The sequence below is a fragment of the Bos mutus genome, chromosome 25, assembly GCF_027580195.1.
Source record: "Bos mutus isolate GX-2022 chromosome 25, NWIPB_WYAK_1.1, whole genome shotgun sequence".
Lineage (NCBI taxonomy): Eukaryota > Metazoa > Chordata > Mammalia > Artiodactyla > Bovidae > Bos > Bos mutus.
Window position 1 is genome coordinate 2,646,496 of NC_091641.1, and position 20,098 is coordinate 2,666,593.

At 44.3% G+C, this 20,098-nt stretch overlaps 1 protein-coding gene and 1 pseudogene across 1 annotated transcript; one reads left to right on the forward strand and one right to left on the reverse strand.

The window, feature by feature from the left end:
- The first annotated feature begins 2,235 nt into the window (after window positions 1-2,235).
- On the forward strand, window positions 2,236-3,417 carry LOC138985642 (zinc finger protein 33B-like; annotated as a pseudogene).
- Window positions 3,418-8,000: 4,583 nt separating this feature from the next.
- Window positions 8,001-18,102, reverse strand: ZNF12 (zinc finger protein 12). The gene is made up of 5 exons (XM_070362706.1): window positions 17,595-18,102; window positions 16,554-16,618; window positions 12,927-13,053; window positions 12,338-12,433; window positions 8,001-10,224 (listed from the first exon to the last, which is right to left on the reverse strand). Exons 2-5 carry the CDS (start codon window positions 16,566-16,568, stop codon window positions 8,372-8,374), a joined length of 2,091 nt encoding a protein of 696 aa, XP_070218807.1. The 5' UTR covers window positions 16,569-16,618; window positions 17,595-18,102; the 3' UTR covers window positions 8,001-8,371.
- Between the last annotated feature and the right edge of the window lie 1,996 nt (window positions 18,103-20,098).

Sequence of the window (20,098 nt, forward strand, 5' to 3'; positions counted from 1 at the left end):
AGTTCCAGAAAAACATCTGCTTTATTGACTACAACAAAGCCTTTGACTGTGTGGATCACAACAAACTGTGGAAAATTCTTAAAGAGATGGGAATACTAGAGCTCCTGACCTGCCTCCTCAGAAATCTGTATGCAGGTCAAGAAGCAACAGTTAGAACTGGACAAGGAACAACAGACTGGTTTGAAATCGGGAAAGGAGTACGTCAAGGTTGTATATTGTCACCCTGCTTATTTAACTTCCATGCAGAGTACATCGTGTGAAATGCTGGGCTGGATGAAGCACAAGCTGGAATCAAGATTGCTAGGAGAAATATCAATAACTTCAGATATGCAGATGACACACAGCAAAGAAGAACTAAAGAGCCTCTTGATGAAAGTGAAAGAGGAGAGTGAAAAAGTTGGCTTAAAACTCAACATTTGGAAAACTAAGATCATGGTATCCGGTCCCATCACTTCGTGGCAAATAGATGGGGAACAATGGAAATAGTGTGAGACTTTAATTTGGGGGGCTTGGAAATCACTGCAGATGGTGACTGCAGCCACAAACTTAAAAGACACTTGCTCCTTGGAAGAAAAGCTATGACCAATCTAGACAGCATATTAAATTAAAGCAGAGATATTTCTTTGCTGACAAAGGTCCATCTAGTCAAAGCTATGGTTTTTTTAGTAGTCATATATGGATAGGAGAGTTGGATTATAAAATAAGCTGAATGCCAAACAATTGATGCTTTTGAACTGTGGTGTTGGAGAATACTCTTGAGAGCTCCTTGGACTGCAAGGGGATCCAACCAGTCACTCCTAAAGATCAGTCCTGAATATTCATTGGAAGGACTGATGCTGAGGCTGAAGCTTCAATACTTTGGTCACCTGATGCAAAGAGCTGACTCACTGGAAAAGACCCTGATGCTGGGAAAGATTGAGGGCAGGAGGAGAAGGGAACGAAGAGCATGAGATGGTTGGATGGCATCACTGGCTCTATGGACATGAGTTTGAGTAAGCTCCAGGAGTTGGTGATGGACAGGGAAGCCTGGCATGATAAAAATGTTTCAGATAAGAACTCTGATGAAATTAACATACGTGGGAAGTTGCTTCTTGGTAATAATCAAGAGGATACTCATCCTGGGAAGCATCCAACAACCATAACCAAGATGGGAGACCCTTGAGTCATAATGAGGACCCTTGTGGGCAACAGAAGATTTGGCCTTGGGACCACCTGTGGAAGGTCATGAGTGCAGAGTAGCCACCTCCAGTGAGGCAGCCACCATCCCACCACAGAAGACTCAAACAGAAGAGAGTACCCAGGATTATGAGGAACAGGGAGGGGCAAGATACCAGTGACAAGTCAGCTCTCCAAATCCAGCAGGAAATGCACAAAGGAGAATCACTCTGAAGTTAATGAGTATGACACATCAACCCTCTTTCAACATCAGGAAATTAATGTAGAGAAAACCCACAAATCTCATGGAAATGAGAATAATTTCAGCAAGAAGTCCCATCTTACTTAACCTCATAAAACTCACGAGAGAAAATATTTGAATGTAGTCACATCAAGAAATCTTTTTACCAGGAGTCCCACCTCACTGAACATCAGAAAACACACAAGAGGAGCCATGTGACAATAATAAATGTGGGAAAACCTTCCAGAAAGCACAAGACACCATCCAGCAAAGAACTGATGCAGGAAAGAAAACCTGTGAATGTGACAAAGCCCCTGGGAAGTCAGCCATTATCAACCAGCAAAAGAAGCTTCAGCCATTACCGACCATCAAAAGAAACTTCATGTGTGTGATGAGTGCAAGAAATCCTTCCCTCAGATCTCAGCCCTAAAGCTGAGCCAGAGTACTCACACATAAGAGAAGCCCTACCAGTGTAAGGATTGTGGGAAATCTTACGCAAAATCAAACTTCAACCATCACCAGAGAATTCCCACAGGGGAGGAAAACAGGAGTGTAAGGACTGTGGGAAATCTTTCTGTGTGAAATCAAATCTAACTAAACATCAGAAGATGCATACGGGGAGAAACCTTTCAAATGCAATGACATGGGAAAACTTACTCAGGTCACAATTTGCTGATCACTAGAGAACACACACAGGGGAGAAGCCCTGCAAATGTGATGAATGTGGAAAATCCTTCTATTCTGTGTAAATCAGCATTGCACCTCCACCAGGGTAAAAATACAGAGAAGAAACCCTATAAGAGTACTAAATACGGGACATCCTTCTGCTCTAAGTCAGCCCTAAATTATTCATCAAGTCTCTCATACAGCAAAGTAACCCTATGACTAATGAGTGTGGGAAAACCTTCTGTGTGAAGTCTAATTTCACTAAACATCATAAAATTCACTCAGGGTTGAAACCATATGAATGTAATGAGTGTGGCAAATCCTTCTCTATGAATTTGACTCTCTGTCCATCAAAGAACTCATACCAGGGAGAGACCCCATGGGTGCAGTGAATGTGAGAACTCCTTCTACAAAAAGTCAGACCTCACAAAACATCAGAAAACACACGGGAGAAACCACACAAATATAATGAATGTGGGAAAGCCTTCTATATGAAATCAGCCCTCATTATACACCAGTAGACTCACAGTGTAGAGAAATCCTTTAAATGCAGTGAATGCGAGAAGTCATTCTATGTGAAGTTGCTTCTTAATAGTCATCAGAGAAACCACACAGGAAAGAAATCCCATGTGTGTAAAGTATGTGGGAAAGCCTTCTCTATGAAGTCAAGCCTAACTGGTTTATCAGAGGACACACTCAGAAGAGAAATACTTCAAATGTAATGAATGTGAGAAGTCAACCCTCAGCACCAGAGAATACACATGGCAGAAACCTTAAAAATGTAAAGAATGTAGTAAAACTTTCTTTCAGAAGTCACACCACACTTCACATCAGTGAATACACACAGGGAGAAACCTTATCAATGTGAAGAATGTGGGAATAATTTCCTCCAGAAATCACATCTCATTGAACATCAGAGCACACACACTGGAGAAAAACTCCATGGGTGTAGTAAATGTGTAAAATCTTTCTGTTTTAAGTCAGCCCTAACCATGCATCAGAGGACTCACACAGAAGAGAAGGCTTATAAATGTAGTGAATGTGAGAAACCTTTCTGAAATCATACCTCACTGTGCATCAGATAACTCACACAGGCAAGAACCCCTTCAAATGTAATGAAATGTGGGAAAAGGTTTTATGTGAAGTCAAACCTCATTAATCATCAGAGAATCCACACAGGGGAGAAGCCCTATGAATATAAGAGATGCAAGAAGTCCTTCTGTATGAAGTCAACCCTCACAGTACACCAGGAAACACCACAGAGGGGAAGCCTTATGAATATAATAATATGGGAAATCCTTCTACAAGAAGTCAACTCTAAATATGAAGTGATTCACACACAAGAAGTATCCTGAATGGCAGCAGATGTGAAAAATATTCCTGTGTAGAGTCGTATGTGTCATACCTTTGAGATTTCATGGGAGAAAACTTGAGCTCATGTACATCAGAGAGCTCATTAGGAGAGAGGGTCTCCAAGAATGTTATTTGTGGAGATGGGGTGGAAACAAGGTTTCTTTGATTTTACCTTTTTATGAATTTTTAAACTTTGAACAAATGAGTGATTTACATATTCAAAAGTAAAAAGATTCTAAAATTGAAATCAACTTAGTATCAAATTGGCAACTTGACCACACAAAAGAAGTGATTCTTTGAAGAAACTCTGCACTCTATGTTATGATTATACATCCTTAATGGAACATGTTTGAGGACAAAAATGACAGCCAAAAATTATAAAATCACTCATCAGTTTTCTTCCTGATAATATTGCTGTTTATTTGAATCTATTTTGTGTACATTGTAGGAGAAAGCTAAAAGAAATTATAAAAGTTACTAGGAATCAAAACTTCCAGTTTAAGAGATAAGACAACCATAGAAATCAAAGAACTCATGTGACCTCCCTACGATGATAAATATGAATCAAAAAATATTATTCATTTAAAAAATTACTTATTTCATAGCTTTGTCCACTGAGTAACACCTCCCAGAGTGGTGAGCAAAGTCAGTTCCCAACATTGGCCCCTATGAAGAACCAGGACTCCTTGGAGAAAGAGCTGAGTCTAGGTCACACCCAGTGTGTACAAGGTGAGCCTGGGCCTCCTTGGTCAAAAACGAAGGAAGCACTAATCAATGGGAATGTGTCAGAGGTCAAATGTGAGTCAAACATGAGGCAATGTGATGGCACTCCCCTAGTTTTGCAGGCTGGCTCTGTGTTGGGTACGTCTTTAGTGCTTGACCAGGCTGGTTCCACTCTGCCTTAGTCTTCACTTCCAGCTTACAGAGTTGCTAGGTGAGTGCATAGGGACTTTCCACATCTTTTCTGAGTCATGTCCCACCCTGCACACATACAGTGTGCACATGGAAGCTTTTAAAAGCTCTTATCCCCACACACGTCAGCTTCCCAACCTCTTCCTTCCCCGGCTTCTCGGTATGTCTGCTGCTCACCTTGACTGTTATCCTGCCCCAGGTTGCTGCACCCAATACTTGTGCCTTTAAATGCCTTTGGCACCAGCCCTCTGGGAAGACTGCTCTGAGCCCAGGAGACAACAAAGGTAAGCCCTGCTCCCTTCTTACAGACAGTGGCCAATAGGTGAGATGCACAGCCCAGTCCTATGGGAATGAAGTCTGATTCTTGCCTGCCCCAGAAGCCTGTACCTGGAGCACCAGTTGTCACCCATTGGCTGCTGACCTGAGGTGTGGGGGGATGTTGGCTGAGCAGCTCTGCCAGAAAAGGCACAGGTATCATTTAGGCAACTGAGCCATAAAATTCTGGCTAAAACTGAACAGAATAAAACATTATTGAGGATTTTAAGTGTGGGTCTTTAATTTTCCTGTGTGTATGTCTTCAGTATTTCTGGAGAAGTCCTGGGCACAATGTTAACTGTACTACTCAGCTCAAAACATATTATCAGTGTTGGTTTCTGTGTAGATCCCATTCTTTCTTCATGCCAAACCCCAGTTCCATCCCTTCCCTCACAGGCACTCACTGATAAAGGTAGGACCTTTAGCACTCACCATTGTAACTTCTGTAAGGGTTTGTGTGTAACTTTAACTGATATAAGCATTGTTTACTTGTATGACATCTCATTCCATCCATTTTTTCCATTCATATCTAAAACTGCTAATTGGATGTGCTACATGCAAGTACAACACACACTCTGACTGCTAGACACCACCCCAATGCATGATCCACCTTTTACCCACCTCTTCTAGTGATGGTCACCTAGGATACCTCAAAATCTTGCTGTGGTGAAACTCCCTGTATACACATTCTCTTGTGTATAGAACTTCTCAGGGGTTTATAAACACAGGGACTACTGCACGATACAGCATTAAATTTAAAAGGTATGTCCAGGTCAGTATCATTTTACACACTTCTGCAGGATACAAACATTACCAGTCACCAGGATAGAAACATTACCAGTCACTGCAGTGGAATAAAGAAGAGAGGGTCACTCCATGGCCTCGGAATATTGCCCTGGTGTTAACAATGGTCTTCATTTTGACCTGTTTGAGAGGCCAACCAATGAACCACCATTTCACTAACACTAGGATGATGGGGGGTGGGGGTGGGTGGGTGAGAACCTTGGAGAATCTCTCACCTGTAGGTGCTGGGAGGGGTCAACCCCTGGCTTAGCCCCTGGAAATCCACTGGGAGTTCCTAATCTGCTCACGCTCCACAGGATGAAGTCACTGTGCATATAAAGAGCAAGCATTTGCGCTCTGCCACAATTCCACATTCACTCCTTGCTGCCGGATGGGTGAGTGGGCCATCTCCCATGGTGCCTTCTTTTGTGAATGCAGGTCTTGCCAGGAATAGTTAAAAACTTTTCAAATACTGCATTTCATCCATCAAATATAAGACAAACCATTACTTTAAGTACCTCTAAGGAAGAAAAAACACCAGTTAAATTAGACTGTGTTACACTATTTCAGAGATGTAATAGTGTGAAAACACTGGTGTCTCTGAAACAATAGAGAAATTCTACAACCGTATTACTGAAGAGGCAGTTGAGGGCCACATACACATGTACAGGGCCCTTTGGTATCAGGCACTTCGTAACAGAAAAAGAACGTGGTAAATCATTTATAACCTTTCCAAATATTTTACTTAAAATGCATACCGAATACTTAAGCTACTTCCCATTAGTGTGGGAAACCTTCAACAAGTATACTATGAATATATAGTTCCTACATAAAACTATACACTGTACCAGAATCTTAGTACCTGTTATACAGCAGACTCAAGATCATCTAGACAAATCTGATGGAAAAGTGATGAGCAAGAAAAACGGGAGCCATGAGTGACAGAAACACGTGAGAAACAGCATCTCATCTCTGCAGAAAGGGGTGGATGACTCAAATAATACAGGCTATCAGGCTAATCACTGGAAAAGAAACAGAAGTGAGTCCTTACCTTACGCCATATATCATCAACAACACGGTAGCAATGACCCATGAATAACAAATTAACCTAAACAAAATTTATGTCATGCATTATGGAAAGAAAGATATACCTAACATCATATCAGGCTCCAAAAGTTCTTAGGTCAGTAATGTAAAAATAGAGGAAAACATACACATTGAATTGTTTCAAGTTTTCTAATACTCAAATATTTGAGTAATATTTACACCAAAATTTACAGAAAATAAGATCATCTCTGTATCAACACCTCAAAAAAAGTGATTTGCCTAAAGCCCACTTCTCAATTGCTCTATATCTTTAGTTATCACTAGAAGCAACCTAAATCAATCTACAATTCAGTTTTTCGCAAAAGAAACAGTCCAGAGATAGAGTGGCTACACGGCTGGCTGGTTCAGGAGCTCAAGAGCATCATCCAGGTCCCAGGTTCTTCCAGTCTTTCTGCTCTGCCATGCACAAATTATAACCATCGTTGAAAGACACAGCCAGATAAGGAAACGTTGAACAGGATCCCACTTCACCTGGCATGATTCCTTGAAGCTTTGAAGAAACCTTTTCCAGAAATAACCTGCTCAAGATATTTTCTTTACCTGTCTAGCATGGGGTCCTCCGAATAATCTAAACCAATTACTGGCTATGAGAAAGGGATTATCGTTATTGGTTGAAACTAATCAGGATTTATCCCCTGTTCCATCAAGAGGAATGGATACCCAGACTCGGGCAGCCAAAAACAAGGAATGAGTGACTAGGTTGGTCACTCAGCAACACTAGCTACAACCCATACGAACCTGCTCTCTCAATCCATTCAGGAAGGAACAAACCATGGTGCTTAAAAACACCATCGTATCAAATAAAAATACAGTTAATTTCTGGGTTACATAGTACATGTGCTCTGCACACTTACAAAGGCATCTAAATAAAAAACAGTAAGTGAAAAAAACAGATTAAAATGAGACTATTTTAAGTACATTTTTTAAACCGTACTGATTGCAATGAGTCCTACAGCTGTCCCTTACTACAGAGACTTGTGGCATTAACCATTTTAAATTATCTATGCAATTTTCTACTTTATGCACAGATTTTTATCTCTTGCTGATTCAGATACAGTTAAAACACTATTAAAAACATTGGTTTCCTTATGGAAGACTTAATCCATTAACAACAATAAAATCCATTTATAAATGCTAGGGAAGAGCACAAAGAGAAGTATACTTCATATCTTTCAAATATTAGTTCATTATCTATACATATTTAGATGCTAGCATAGTGGTGCTATTTAAAATACCTTAGAAATTATTCTAATAAGGATACAATGCCTTTTCAAACATGATTCAAGCCGAACATACAACTCCTGTAATGCAGCATCCTAAAAAGCAAACAGAAACACCCAAACACCCTCAAGATCCACTCAGTGTGAGCTTAATGTTGCCATGCTGCCATCTTAATTAGCTACCCAGCGATTTTACAGCTTCTATGTACATAAGGAGCATGTTTATTCAAAACAGCCATCCTCTGTGGTTTCTTTTTTTTTTTTTTTAAAAGCTTGACATTTTATCAGAAACATAAATTTTAGTTTCATAATTTCCAACAGAATGTTTTCCACGTTCCTTGAAAGATATCCCCTTGGTCTGAATTCCCTGATATGTAAAAGTTTGAATTCATAGCGAAACTATGTCCAATTTAAATACTGATAGATTTTTACTCCTGTCAGCATGTCATGTGGCCTAGTTACAGCTGAGGTTTCCAACCTGCAAACTTTCAGGTTCCAAGTCTGACAAATACTCACAGGTTTGTTCACACCCACCTGTATGAACTCTCCAACTCGGGATGGTAGGAGTTCCCTATTCATTATATGGAGAGGGTTCTGCGACGTTATAAGAGATCTGACTTCAGAGAAGCCTTCCCACATCAAGTACATTCATGTTCCCTCTCCTGTGAATTCTCTGATGGCTGTTGAAGGCTGATTTGTGGTAGAATTTTTTCCCACATTCGGTACATTCATATGGCTTCTCTCCTGAGTGAGTTCTGTAATGTACAGTGAGGTATGACATCCGAGAGAAGGCTTTTCCACATTCGTTACATTCAAAAGGTTTCTCTCCTGAATGAATTCGATGATGTATAGTGAGATACGACATCTGAGAGAAGAATTTGCCACACTCGTAACACTCATAGGCTTTCTCTCCTGTGTGTGTCCTCTGGTGTCTGTTGAGGGCTGAATTCTGGCAGAAGGTTTTCCCACATTCGTTACATTCGTAGGGCTTCTCTCCTGAATGAATTCTGTGATGTATTGTGAGGTATGACATTTGCGAGAAGAACTTCCCACATATGTAACATTCATAGGGCTTCTCTCCTTTATGTATCCTCCGGTGTCTACAAAGGGCGGAATTCTGGTAGAAGGTCTTCCCACATTCGTTACATTCGTAGGGCTTCACTCCTGAGTGAGTTCTGTGATGTATGGTGAGGTACGACAACTGGGAGAATAACTTTCCACACTCATTGCATTCATAGGGCTTCTCTCCTGTGTGGACTCTCTGGTGTCTCATGAGGGCTGAGTTAAGGTAAAAGGTTTTCCCACACTCATTACATTCATAGGGCTTCTCTCCTGAATGAGTTCTGTAATGCACAGTGAGATATGACAGCCGAGAGAAGAACTTCCCACACTCGTTGCACTCATAGGGCTTCTCTCCCGTGTGTGTCCTCTGGTGTGTGGTGAGGGTAGACTTGCGGCAGAAGCACTTCCCACACTCGTTGCACTTGTAGAGTTTCACGCCTGTGTGAATTTTCTGGTGGTCATTAAGGGCTGACTTCTGGGAGAAGGTTTTTCCACAGTCATGACAAACGTAGGGTCTCTCTCCTGAATGTGTTCTCTGGTGCTGTGTGAGGTGTGTCTTCTGGCAAAAGGCTTTTCCACAGTAGCTACATTCATAGGGCTTCTCTCCTGAGTGAGTTCTCTGGTGTTGAATGAGGTGTAACTTCTGGTAGAAGGTTTTCCCGCATTCAGTACATTCATAGGGCTTCTCCCCTGTGTGTGTTCGTTGATGGACAGTGAGGGTGCCCTTCTGGCAGAAGGATTTCCCACACTGATTACATTCATAAGGTTTCTCTCCTGTGTGAGTCCTCTGGTGGATAATAAACTTGGACTTTTTACAGAAGGATTTCCCACATGCGTTGCACTCATAGGGTTTCATTTCCAAATGAGTTGTTGGGTGCACACTGAGGTTTGACATTTGGAGAAAGGCTATTTCAGATTCGTTCCACTTGTAGGGTTTCTCCTCTATATGGTTAACAAACACTGTATCCTTCTGAAAGGCTTTCTGGCATTCGATATATTCAAAGGGTTTGTCCAAAATGTGAATGTTCTGATAAATACTTTCTTCATTTAGAGCATAAGCCTCCCTGTTTTGGTTAAATTCATAAGGTTTATCTCCGAGATGAGTTTTTTCAAGCTTCACATGGAGAAGTGATCTCCCACAAGCACTACATTCATCAGGTTTCATTCTTGCATAGCTGCCATCACTACTAATATATTCTGAAATAGACTTTAAACTCTTTTCACATGAATCACACTGATAGGATATTTTTCTTGAAGAAACAGGGCTTGTTTCCACATTACAAGTCTTACCAAGACCATTACCTCTCCCTTCAGGCAGGGTTTTGTTGTTAATGGATTCAGTTTGCCTTGAATGTTTGTCTTCATTTTCCTGGCTTCCCTCCATCAGATCATGAACTTTCCAGACTTCTTCTAAAAAGAGGCAAGATTAACCAATTTTTATGCAACTTCCTAGGTAAGAAATGACATGTGACTTGTACACAAGCATTTCATTGTGGCACAGGTGCTAGCTTCTTGGACAGGTGAAAACCATTCCAAGTGTATTTCTCCCCCTTATTATTTTGGTTTGGAATGAACTTGCACATGCACACACACAAGCTCCATGATCTCCAGTGGTGAAGAAAGCTGATAAAAACAAGTGGTAAAGAATCCACCTGCAGTGCAGGAGATACAGGTCTGATCCCTGGGTCAGGAAGATGCCCTGGAGGAGGAAATGGCAACCCACTCCAGTACACTTACCTGGGAAATGCCATGGACAGAGGAGCCTGGCAGGCTACAGTCCATGGGGTTGCAAAGAGTCAGACATGACTGAGTACATGCACACATTAATATTTCAAAATTTTGTTCAAAGCTGAGTACAGAAGGTAAAATAAAACGTGGAGCAATGATCTGAAGACAGAAGATGCTGGATAAATGCCTGATTCTTAGATATGAAAGGGCTCACAGCAAACAGGTCAACTGATGGGGGAACAATGAGTTTAGCTGTTGCACAAGGGCCAGGAGGACTGTGCGAGAGGCAGGTCTCCACTTCACACCAAGTTGTTTCATATCGCATGGAGATAAAGAGCACAGTCTACGGTGCTACCACCTACACTGAGATGGTTTGGTACCAACTATGCCCCAGTTTATATTCAATTGCAAGTCTCTGCTCCTGTTGTTTTACTAAATTTGCCTGACTTCCAGCCTTTGATCTACTCAAAATCTATCTTTCCTGAGGCAAAAACCTGAGAAAAGATAGGTTTCCTCAGAATCTATCAAAACTTGAGGAGGGTGGGTGGAGAAGCCCAAGCAAAAAACACGGTCAACAGATTTCTTGATCAGACCTAGATTTTTTTCCTAAAGCATCACCTTGAGATGGAGTTGAAGTCGAGGGAAGGAAGAAACTGGTATTAGAGCTGAAAGTGAAAACTCTAAGGAGGGGTTGAATATTTGAGTTCAGACTTAAAGAATGTGTAATCTGGACAAATAACCCACACCTCAGTGAAACAGAAGAGACCTTTAGAAGTGTGGACCAAATGAAGTTTAGGAAACAATAAAAAATTATAATTTCTGGGCAACATAGAGACAATATTGTATGATTCTAAAAGGAAGAGGAATTTAAACTGCCTTTAGGAATCAACAGGGAATGGCTGTAGGCTCATCCTGTGAGACTAGTGATAAGATGGATTCAAAAGTCAGGGGAACACATCTTGCAAATCCAATGAGATTTGCACTCTCTCAGGAAACACTGAACCAGCAACAGGTAGACAGAGCAGCATGAAACACATAAAAGCCTTAAATACCTGAGATAGGAGGACCTTCTAAAGAGCTTGTGGAATAAACCACCAGAGGGTGAGGCAGACCCTTCAGGGATGTTTCTGGAGGGGGCAGGGTGGGGGTGGTAAATGAATCAGGACTCATTTCTCTGTCTCCTACTTGACTGAGCACCTGCTCAGACACAACATGATTCAAGACACTGCCGACAGAACAGAAAGTAAGAGACAAGATGAAAGTGAGCATCTGGTGGAATAGGGAGACCCTGTTATGCTATCACCAAACTCCAGCAGGAATGACCAGCGCCTGTGATCAGGACAGCACAGGTGAACTGAGTTCACTGGTTTATGCACAGGATGGGGGTGTGAACTCTGACCTCAAAGAAAGAGAAGTGAGAAGTGAAGCCAGGGACAGAAACAAGCCTGAGGCATTTCATGGGAAAGAAGAAAGAAACTAATGAGAACATGGAGAGTCAGGAGTTATCTCTAATGACAAACGATATATATGCCTGCCAACAAAATGCCATAAGAAGTTCTGAGGTTTAAGAGGAGGAAGGAAGCGAGCAGGTTTTGATTCAGAGCAGAAACCAGAGTGGGAAGCTCTACCAACACAAGCTGCTGTGGGGAAGGAAAAAGCCTTAGGGAGAGAGATTCGAGTTGCCGGAGTGCAAGAACAACTCTTCAGTCACTTCTCAGGTTTGGCACCATTAAAAAGCTCCAGGGAAAAACACTCCTGAGTGACCACCCTCCTTACTGCCACCCCCCTCACACACCTGGGTGACTCTGAAGCAGGAATTCTCCTTCCACCACCCACGGCTCTTCTCCTTGCTCCAATTTGGTGATGACTTCTGGTTTGATAATGTGACACCCTGTTAATAGATACAAGAGAGAACTTGAACTTGGCTGCTGGGCTTCCAGATCTGTCATGTAAGCAAAAGGCTGGCTTATGAGCTACAGGAGAGAAGTGCCATTGGTGCTGTGCCAGAATCAGAACCTACCTTGAGGTAGAGACCACATGCCCCACCTGGTACCCAGATGATTCCAGTTGTTCTGTTAAGTTCAAAGTTAAAGTGTGTGTGTCTGTGTGTGTATACTTGGTCAGCTGACTCTAGGCAACCCCACGGACTGCAGATTGCCAGGTTCCTCTTTCCAAGGGATTTTCCAAGCAAGAATACTGCAGTGGGTTTCCATTTCTCCAGGGGATCTTCCCAACCCAATTCAGTTTCATAAGATCGAACCTGAATCTCTTACACCTCCTGCACTGGCAGGTGGTTCTTTTACCACTGTGCCACCTGGGAAGCCCACAAGTTCAAAGTTAAAACCATTAAGTTAGAGGGAAATCTCATTTCTCTCTCTCCTCACCCACAGAGATGAGGTGGCTGTAGTTCTCCAGCATCACGTCCCTGTAGGTCGTCTTCTGCTCAGGGTCTAGGTGCTGCCACTCCTCCTGGGTGAAGTCCACGGCCACGTCCCTGAATGACACTGACCCCTGTAATGGCACCATAGTGGGAACTGGGTGACATGGAGCAGATACACGGGGACAAGAGCTCACCCAGCTCACTGGTCAAGTTTACACTGTGTACCTTTTCTATATTATGGGCCTTATGGAAGGAAAATAAATATAATATACTACCATGAGTTTGCTCAATGTACAGAAAAAAAGAAAATAAAATACAGCCTTACACTATGAGCCAGCAACAGTCCTGAGGACGAGACCAGCAGACAGAGCCTGTGCCCTCGAGAAGCACAGGCCTGAGGGCAGTGTGCAAACCCAAGAGGCACTGTGATCCTTCATTCTGCTTACAGAACACTAATAATACCAGTTGGTTCTCTTTTGTCCTCCCCAGCCGCTCCTTGACTGGCTCCTCCTCTCCTCTGAGTCGTCCTCAAGTCATCATAGGGCCCTGGGGCTCAGTTCTTTTCTTGTACCCTTGGCTCTGATGGTGATCCCATCTTGCCTCATGGCTTTAATAACCTGTGCTGTGCCATGTTGTGCTTAGTCGCTCAGTTGTGTCCAACTCTTTGCCACCCCATGGACTGTAGACTCCCGGGTTCCTCTGTCCATGGGGATTCTCCAGGCATTAATAACCTTCTACACTTCAACATTTCCCAATGTTTATCACCAGCCCAAGCTTCTCTTCTGCTCCTGCCCTGAGCTCCTCCTACAACTCACAGAAGGAACCGAGTTGTAGTATTCACCAGTTACCAAGGCGATGAGCAAGCCAGGCAGCACATCCCAGTTCCGTATTTTACTACAGAGATAAGCCTGCCTCGACCTGACCCTGGCCTGCCCACGAGCTATTGGAAACAGCTTGGTTCGTCCCGCCCTAATGCCCAGCCGGGTATTTGGAATCCCTTCATCCCCCAACACATTCCAGGGAAGGAGCTCACTTACTCCTGATGAGGGGCACAGAGCGCACAACAGAACCGGAAACTGCCATACCCAGACCTGTGAGTGCGGATCTTCTGAGTTAATTCACAAACACTCACACTCACACAGTCATTACAGCCTGTTTCCTCCTGTACCATCACCTCTAGAATACAGACAATAATGGTGCCTGTCACATGATACAGATCAGTACCAAACAGGCTCTTTCACGGAAAGCACTTAACACAGTTCTTTGGACAAAACATGCTTTTCAATACCTGCTATTACTGTTGATTATCTACTGTGTATCTCACCACTCTGCAAATCAGAATGAATCAGAAAACACAGAAATAAATAACTAAACGTAATGGGTCTGTTAAATTTATGCAATTGCCCAGAAAAGTTTACAAAACAGTGCCTGTGTGTTAAAATCAATAAGGTTCAGGTGCTCTCAAAAGACAGAGAAGGCAATGGCAACCCACTCCAGTGCTCTTGCCTGGAGAATCCCAGGGACGGGGAGCCTGGTGGGCTGCCGTCTATGGGGTCGCACAGAGTTGGACACGACTGAAGCGACTTAGCAGCAGCAGCAGCAGCTCTCAACAGAACATGGAGACAGGAGTGGTTAGGAGGAGTTAAGGAAACGAGCTCGTCAAGCTCAGGGTCTATTAGAGACGATGATGAACTCCTGATGTTGACTGGAAATCAAAGTTCTTGATTGTGAAACAATCCAAGAGGCAGAATGGCTCATGTCCCCTGACCCCAAGCTCCACACGCCGAGATGACTGGGACCCAGACTTTGTTGGCCTGGGAAGGCTGAGGCTGCCCTGCTGCTGCTGAGACATACCAGCAGAAGTAGCCACTGCCCAAGGCAGACAGAGCTATGTACAGCACTGCCCTGGTCTAGCCTGGAGAAACCTGTCTCAGACAGCAACAGCAAATCTTCCAGAACTCAGCCCATATTCCAACCAGACATCACCAGACATACCTGTGTCCGACCCCTGAGGACTGGGGGGTCCACACGTTCACACATTAAAGTCTTTACCAAGTGCAAGAGAGTGGCTGACGCAGTGCCCAGAACCAGAAAGAGAAAGTAAGAACCAGAAGAGAAGCACGAGACCAATGAATTCCTCCCTTCTCACCTCCACTCACCTCCTTGAAAGAAGTTGTACTTCAGTACTGACCAAGGAGGGTGCTCTTATTCACTTGTGTGGATAAGACTAAAAATCTTGTGATTTTGAGAAATTTTTTTAAATGAATAGTATTCAACCTCTCAAAATGAAAAAAATTAAAGAATTATATGCTATTGCTGGAAAATCAAGTAAAAAGACAAAAAAACTTGGAAAACAATGTTCACTAACATGACTCCAACTGGAAACATTTATAAATACTTAAGGCTACTCTGTTAGTCAATAAGACAAGCAAAACAAATCAGTACTGAGACAGGAAGACGGACTGTGGACATGAACAGGCCCTTCATATAAAAAGAGAAACACACCAGTCTGAGAAGACCACATACTGTACGATTCCAACTACGCGACATTCTGTAAAAGACAAAAATACATTGACGGTAATAAGATGAGCAGCTGTTGGGGGCTGGGGCAGAGAGAGACAAGCAGGAGGTGCCCTGGGTTGTTTCTGGTGGCAAAGCAGTTCTATACTGTACTTCTTTGGTGGCTGAAGGCCATTCACTACACACTTGTCAAGACCTGAACACAGAGTGACCCCTAATATAAACTACGGACTCCAGGTGGTAGGAAGGTATCAACAATTGATAGGATGCACCGCACAAGTGTGAGATGATAACAGGAGGAAACCAAGAGGGACGATTATAGGGAACTCTGTACTGTCAGCTCAATTTCCCCATAAACCTAAAACTGTTCTAAAAAGTCTATTTATTAAAAAAGAAGAAACAGCTTCTAAACCTATGAAAATGTTCTCAACCTCACTCATAACTAAGAAAGAACCCAAGGGCGTGGACGTGCACTACGTACTGGGGCCCAGGACCAGCGGCAGTGGGAACTCACTGAGGCCTCCCCCTTGCCTGTCTGCCATCCAGCTGGAGCCCCAAGTCCCCCTGACTTGATTCCCCCACCCATTTCCCACCACATATCACATCAAGGAAACCTTTAACACCCAAGGATAAGTGTTTGGAAAGGACAACGTAAGGCAAGCAATAGATGGTCTTTGTCACTTTTTGCAATGAATGTCAAGAACTCAAGGCTTGTTCTGTGACTTTAAGACCTCTGGAGGATCCTGGAATCTACACATAGAACTTGCCAGAAACACTTGGTGCTGACCTGCTCTCTATGCTTTGTCTAACCCTATCTTTTACCTATTCCTACTTTTCCATTTTAAATTCTGAACTATTGGGCCTCCTAAAGTGTTATTACAAATCAGTGAAAGTGCTAGCCGCTGTTTGGAGTCAATCCAGGCTCCTCTATCCATGGAATTCTCCAGGCAAGAATACTGGAGTGGGTTGCCATTCCCTTCTCCAGGGGATCTTCCTGACCCAAGGATCCAACTCGGGTCTCCTACATTGCAGGCAGATTCATTACAATCTGAGCCACGAGGGAAGCCTACAAAATGGAGAACGGAGTAAATAAGTAAACAACAAAACTCACCAGAGATTGATTCATTTTCCGCTGCTCTCGGAATAACTTGCAGGACTGTGAAAGCAGAGGCGGACCTGAAGGAGGAAACGCAGGTAGTGAAGCGAGCCAGGAACAGCTAGTGTGAACGAGCCCTGCCCAGCACTTCACTAGACACTTGTGGGAAACCCGCCCTTTCACTTTCCAGTAGGGCTTAGAAGAACAAAGACTGAGTACACACCCACAGGCCTGTAACTCCCACATGATTATGGTACTGCGGGGAAAACACTTTTTCATCAGTGGATGAACATGGAATCCTATTAAAATAAAGTTCCATCATTAAATATAAAATGATAAAAATAAACAATTACAGTTTTACTAACTCTGTCAAGATCAGAAAATCCACAAGATGCTCTGAGTAACGCGATACACTCAGGTGCGGCTCAGTCTTTCAATTATTTGTACAAACTTAAACGCAATGCTCAAAAAAGATCTCTTATTAAGAAACTAACAGAGCACTTGCCCTAAGAGTTTGATATTGCTAACGATCCCATCTGCAGACCTAGTGAGCTGGGACAAGTCACCTCCCTTCTCAGGCCCAATCACTGCCTCCCTCAACTGAGGCAGCGGGACAGACGCCTGGAAGACTCATCCCGCACTAACTACACGGTGCGAGTCCACCAGGCAGAACCCGCGGAGGAGGGGGGCGTGGCGTGTCAGCGGAGGCTTAGATTACAAAACCAAGTGCGGATGAGTCTTGAGAGACACGTGCAGGATTGCAAGAAGGCGAGAGAAAGAGGAGGAGGGGCCTCGGGGATGGAGGGAGAGGTGGACGCGGCACGTTCGGGCCAAGCCTGGGGCCCCCACTGCCTCAGGACACCCAGAACTCACAAGCCCCAGCTGAGCCCCATCGGAGCAGCCGGTCTTGCCCTCCAGCCCGGCCTCTCGACCCCGGCAAAGCGGTCAAACCTTCTCAGTCGCTCTCTCGTGGGGTCCGGAGCGGGCTCCCCAAGCCCTGCTCTCCGAGGGGCGCAGGATCAACAGCCGCCTGGAGGCCGCAGACGCACCACCTACCTCGTCGGGACTCGCTGACCGGCTCCGGGCTCCCCAGGCTCCGGCCGGGGGCTGCTCCTGCGGCGCGCTCCTCTCCCCGAGTCCCTCCTCTCCGCCTCCCGAGGCCTCTGGGCCCGAGGAGCCAGCTCTGGGCCTACGGGACAAGCTCCCTTCGAGCCAACGTCGTTCCCGAGGCTTCACCGTGTCGTGCGCTGCAGACGGTCGGGACCGGGCCCCGCCGCTCCTTAGTGTCGCCGCCGCTAGCCCGGCCTCTCCGACCCAGCCCGAGGGCTCCGGGGCTCGAGCTCCGGGGTCTCGGCTCCAGCCTCCGCCCGGCCCGCGAGAACCCTCGCGTGCACAGCCCGCGTCCGCTGGATGCCAGCCCTGCCGGACGGCGTTCCAGTCCCGCAGGGCCCGGAATCCCCGCCCGCCGGAGGCCGAAGCCTGGGAACGAGGGCGAGCGGTGACCTGGCCAACGACAGGAAGCAAAAGCCCCGGTGCGCGTGCGCGAACACGCACACAGAACGCGGAGCCCCAACTCCAGAGGATGCCGGAAGTCCGGGCACCGGGGCCCGCCCCCGGGAGCAGGACAAATAGCAAGACTCTATTTCCCAGAACTCTCCGCGCCATGAAATTAGGGAACCTCTTAAATGTCTCCACCTCATCTGGAGGTGAAGCAATGCTGTGCTGAGAGGATGGACCCTCTGAACCAGGGAATCAATATCAGATCAGATCAGATCAGTCGCTCAGTCGTGTCCGACTCTTTGCGACCCCATGAATCGCAGCATGCCAGGCCGGAATCAATATCCCATTTGTTAACTCCTGTTAGGGGTCAAGGAAAGATAGGGCCTCAGGTGGGGTGCTGTGTGATTGCCTCCTGGATCCCTGGTCATTTCCCTTCCCAGAGGTATTTTAGGTTAGATCTGAGGATCTCTGACAAACCAGAGAGGGGAAGGAGTGTATCCTGTTCGGTGGTGGTGGTGGTTTAGTGGCTAAGTCGTGTCTGTCCACGAGATTCTCCAGGCAAGAATACTGGAGTAGGTTGCCATTTCCTTAACTGAAATACTAACAGTTCAGTTCGGTTCAATAGCTCAGTCCTGTCTGACTCTTTGCCACCCCACAGACAGCAGCATGCCAGGCTTCCCTGTCCATCACCAACTCCCTGAGCTTGCTCAAACTCATGTCCATTGAGTCGGTGATGCCATCCAACCATCTCATCCTTGGGAGAAGGAAATGGCAACCCATTCCAGTATTCTTGCCTGGAGAATCCCAGGGACAGAGGAGCCTGGTGGGCCGCCGTCTATGGGGTCACACAGAGTCAGACACATCGGAAGAGACTTAGCAGCAGCAGCAATATCTCATCCTCTGTCGTCCCCTTCTCCTCCTGCCTTCAATCTTTCCCTGCATTAGGGTCTTTTCCAATGAATCAGTTCTTCACATCAGGTGGTCAAAGTATTGGAGTTTCAGCTTCAGCATCAGTCCTTCCAATGAATATTCAGGACTGATTTTCCCTAGGATTGACTGGGATTCTTGCAGTCCAAGGGACTCTCAAGAGTCTTCTCCAACACCACAGTTCAAAAAGCATCAATTCTTTGGCACTCAGCTTTCATTATAGTCCAATTCTCACATCCATACATGACTACTGGGAAAAACAGTTTTTACTCGACTGATCTTTGTTGGTAAAGTAATGTCTCTGCTTTTTAATATGCAGTCTAGGTTGGTCATAGCTTTTTTCCAAGGAGCAAGTGTCTTTTAATTTCATGGCTGCAGTCACCATTTGCAATGATTTTGGAGCCCCCCAAAATAAAGTCTGTCACTCTTTCCATTGTTTCCCCATCTATTTGCCATGAAGTGATGGGACCAGATGCCATGATTTTAGTTTTCCGAATGTTGAGTTTTAAGCCAACTTTTTCACTCTCCTCTTTCACTTTCATCAAGAGGCTCTTTAGTTCTTTTTCACTTTCTGCCATAAGGCTGGTGTCATCTGCGTATCTGAGATTATTGATATTTCTCCCAGCAATCTTGATTCCAGTTTGTGCTTAATCCAGCCCTGCATTTTGCATAATATACTCTGCATATAAGTTAAATAAGCAGGGTGACAATATACAACCTTGACGTACTCCTTTCCCTATTTGGAACCAGTCTGTTGTTCCATGTCCAGTTTTAACTGTTGAAATACTATGTTTCATTAAAATGCTAGGATATAGTAAATGTTCAGCCATGATAAAAAATGTTCAATCATGGGCATATGGTTTCTCCAAGGAAGGAAAAGAGAATAGGAATTGTAGCTTTTCTAGATTACACAATCAATGCATTAAAAACAGTAGAAAAATCAGAAGGTACATATAAATTGAAAAAAGAAAATGGATACCTGCAATCTTACCTTTTTAACAGGATATTGTTCATGTTAGATAAAAATGTAATTTTTCAAAAATGGAATCATAAGGACAATGATTTATCACTATTTTGGGGGTGAAATCATGTAACCGTATTCTCGACCAGTTACTTCTCAAAAGCTGGTATGG

Coding starts and splice junctions, on each gene's coding strand:
- ZNF12 (XM_070362706.1), bottom strand. Junction 12,434..12,926: donor CAGCCACCTCATCTCTGTGG/GTGAGGAGAGAG, acceptor ATCTATTAACAG/GGTGTCACATTATCAAACCA. Junction 10,225..12,337: donor CCTGCTTCAGAGTCACCCAG/GTGTGTGAGGGG, acceptor GCCTCTTTTTAG/AAGAAGTCTGGAAAGTTCAT.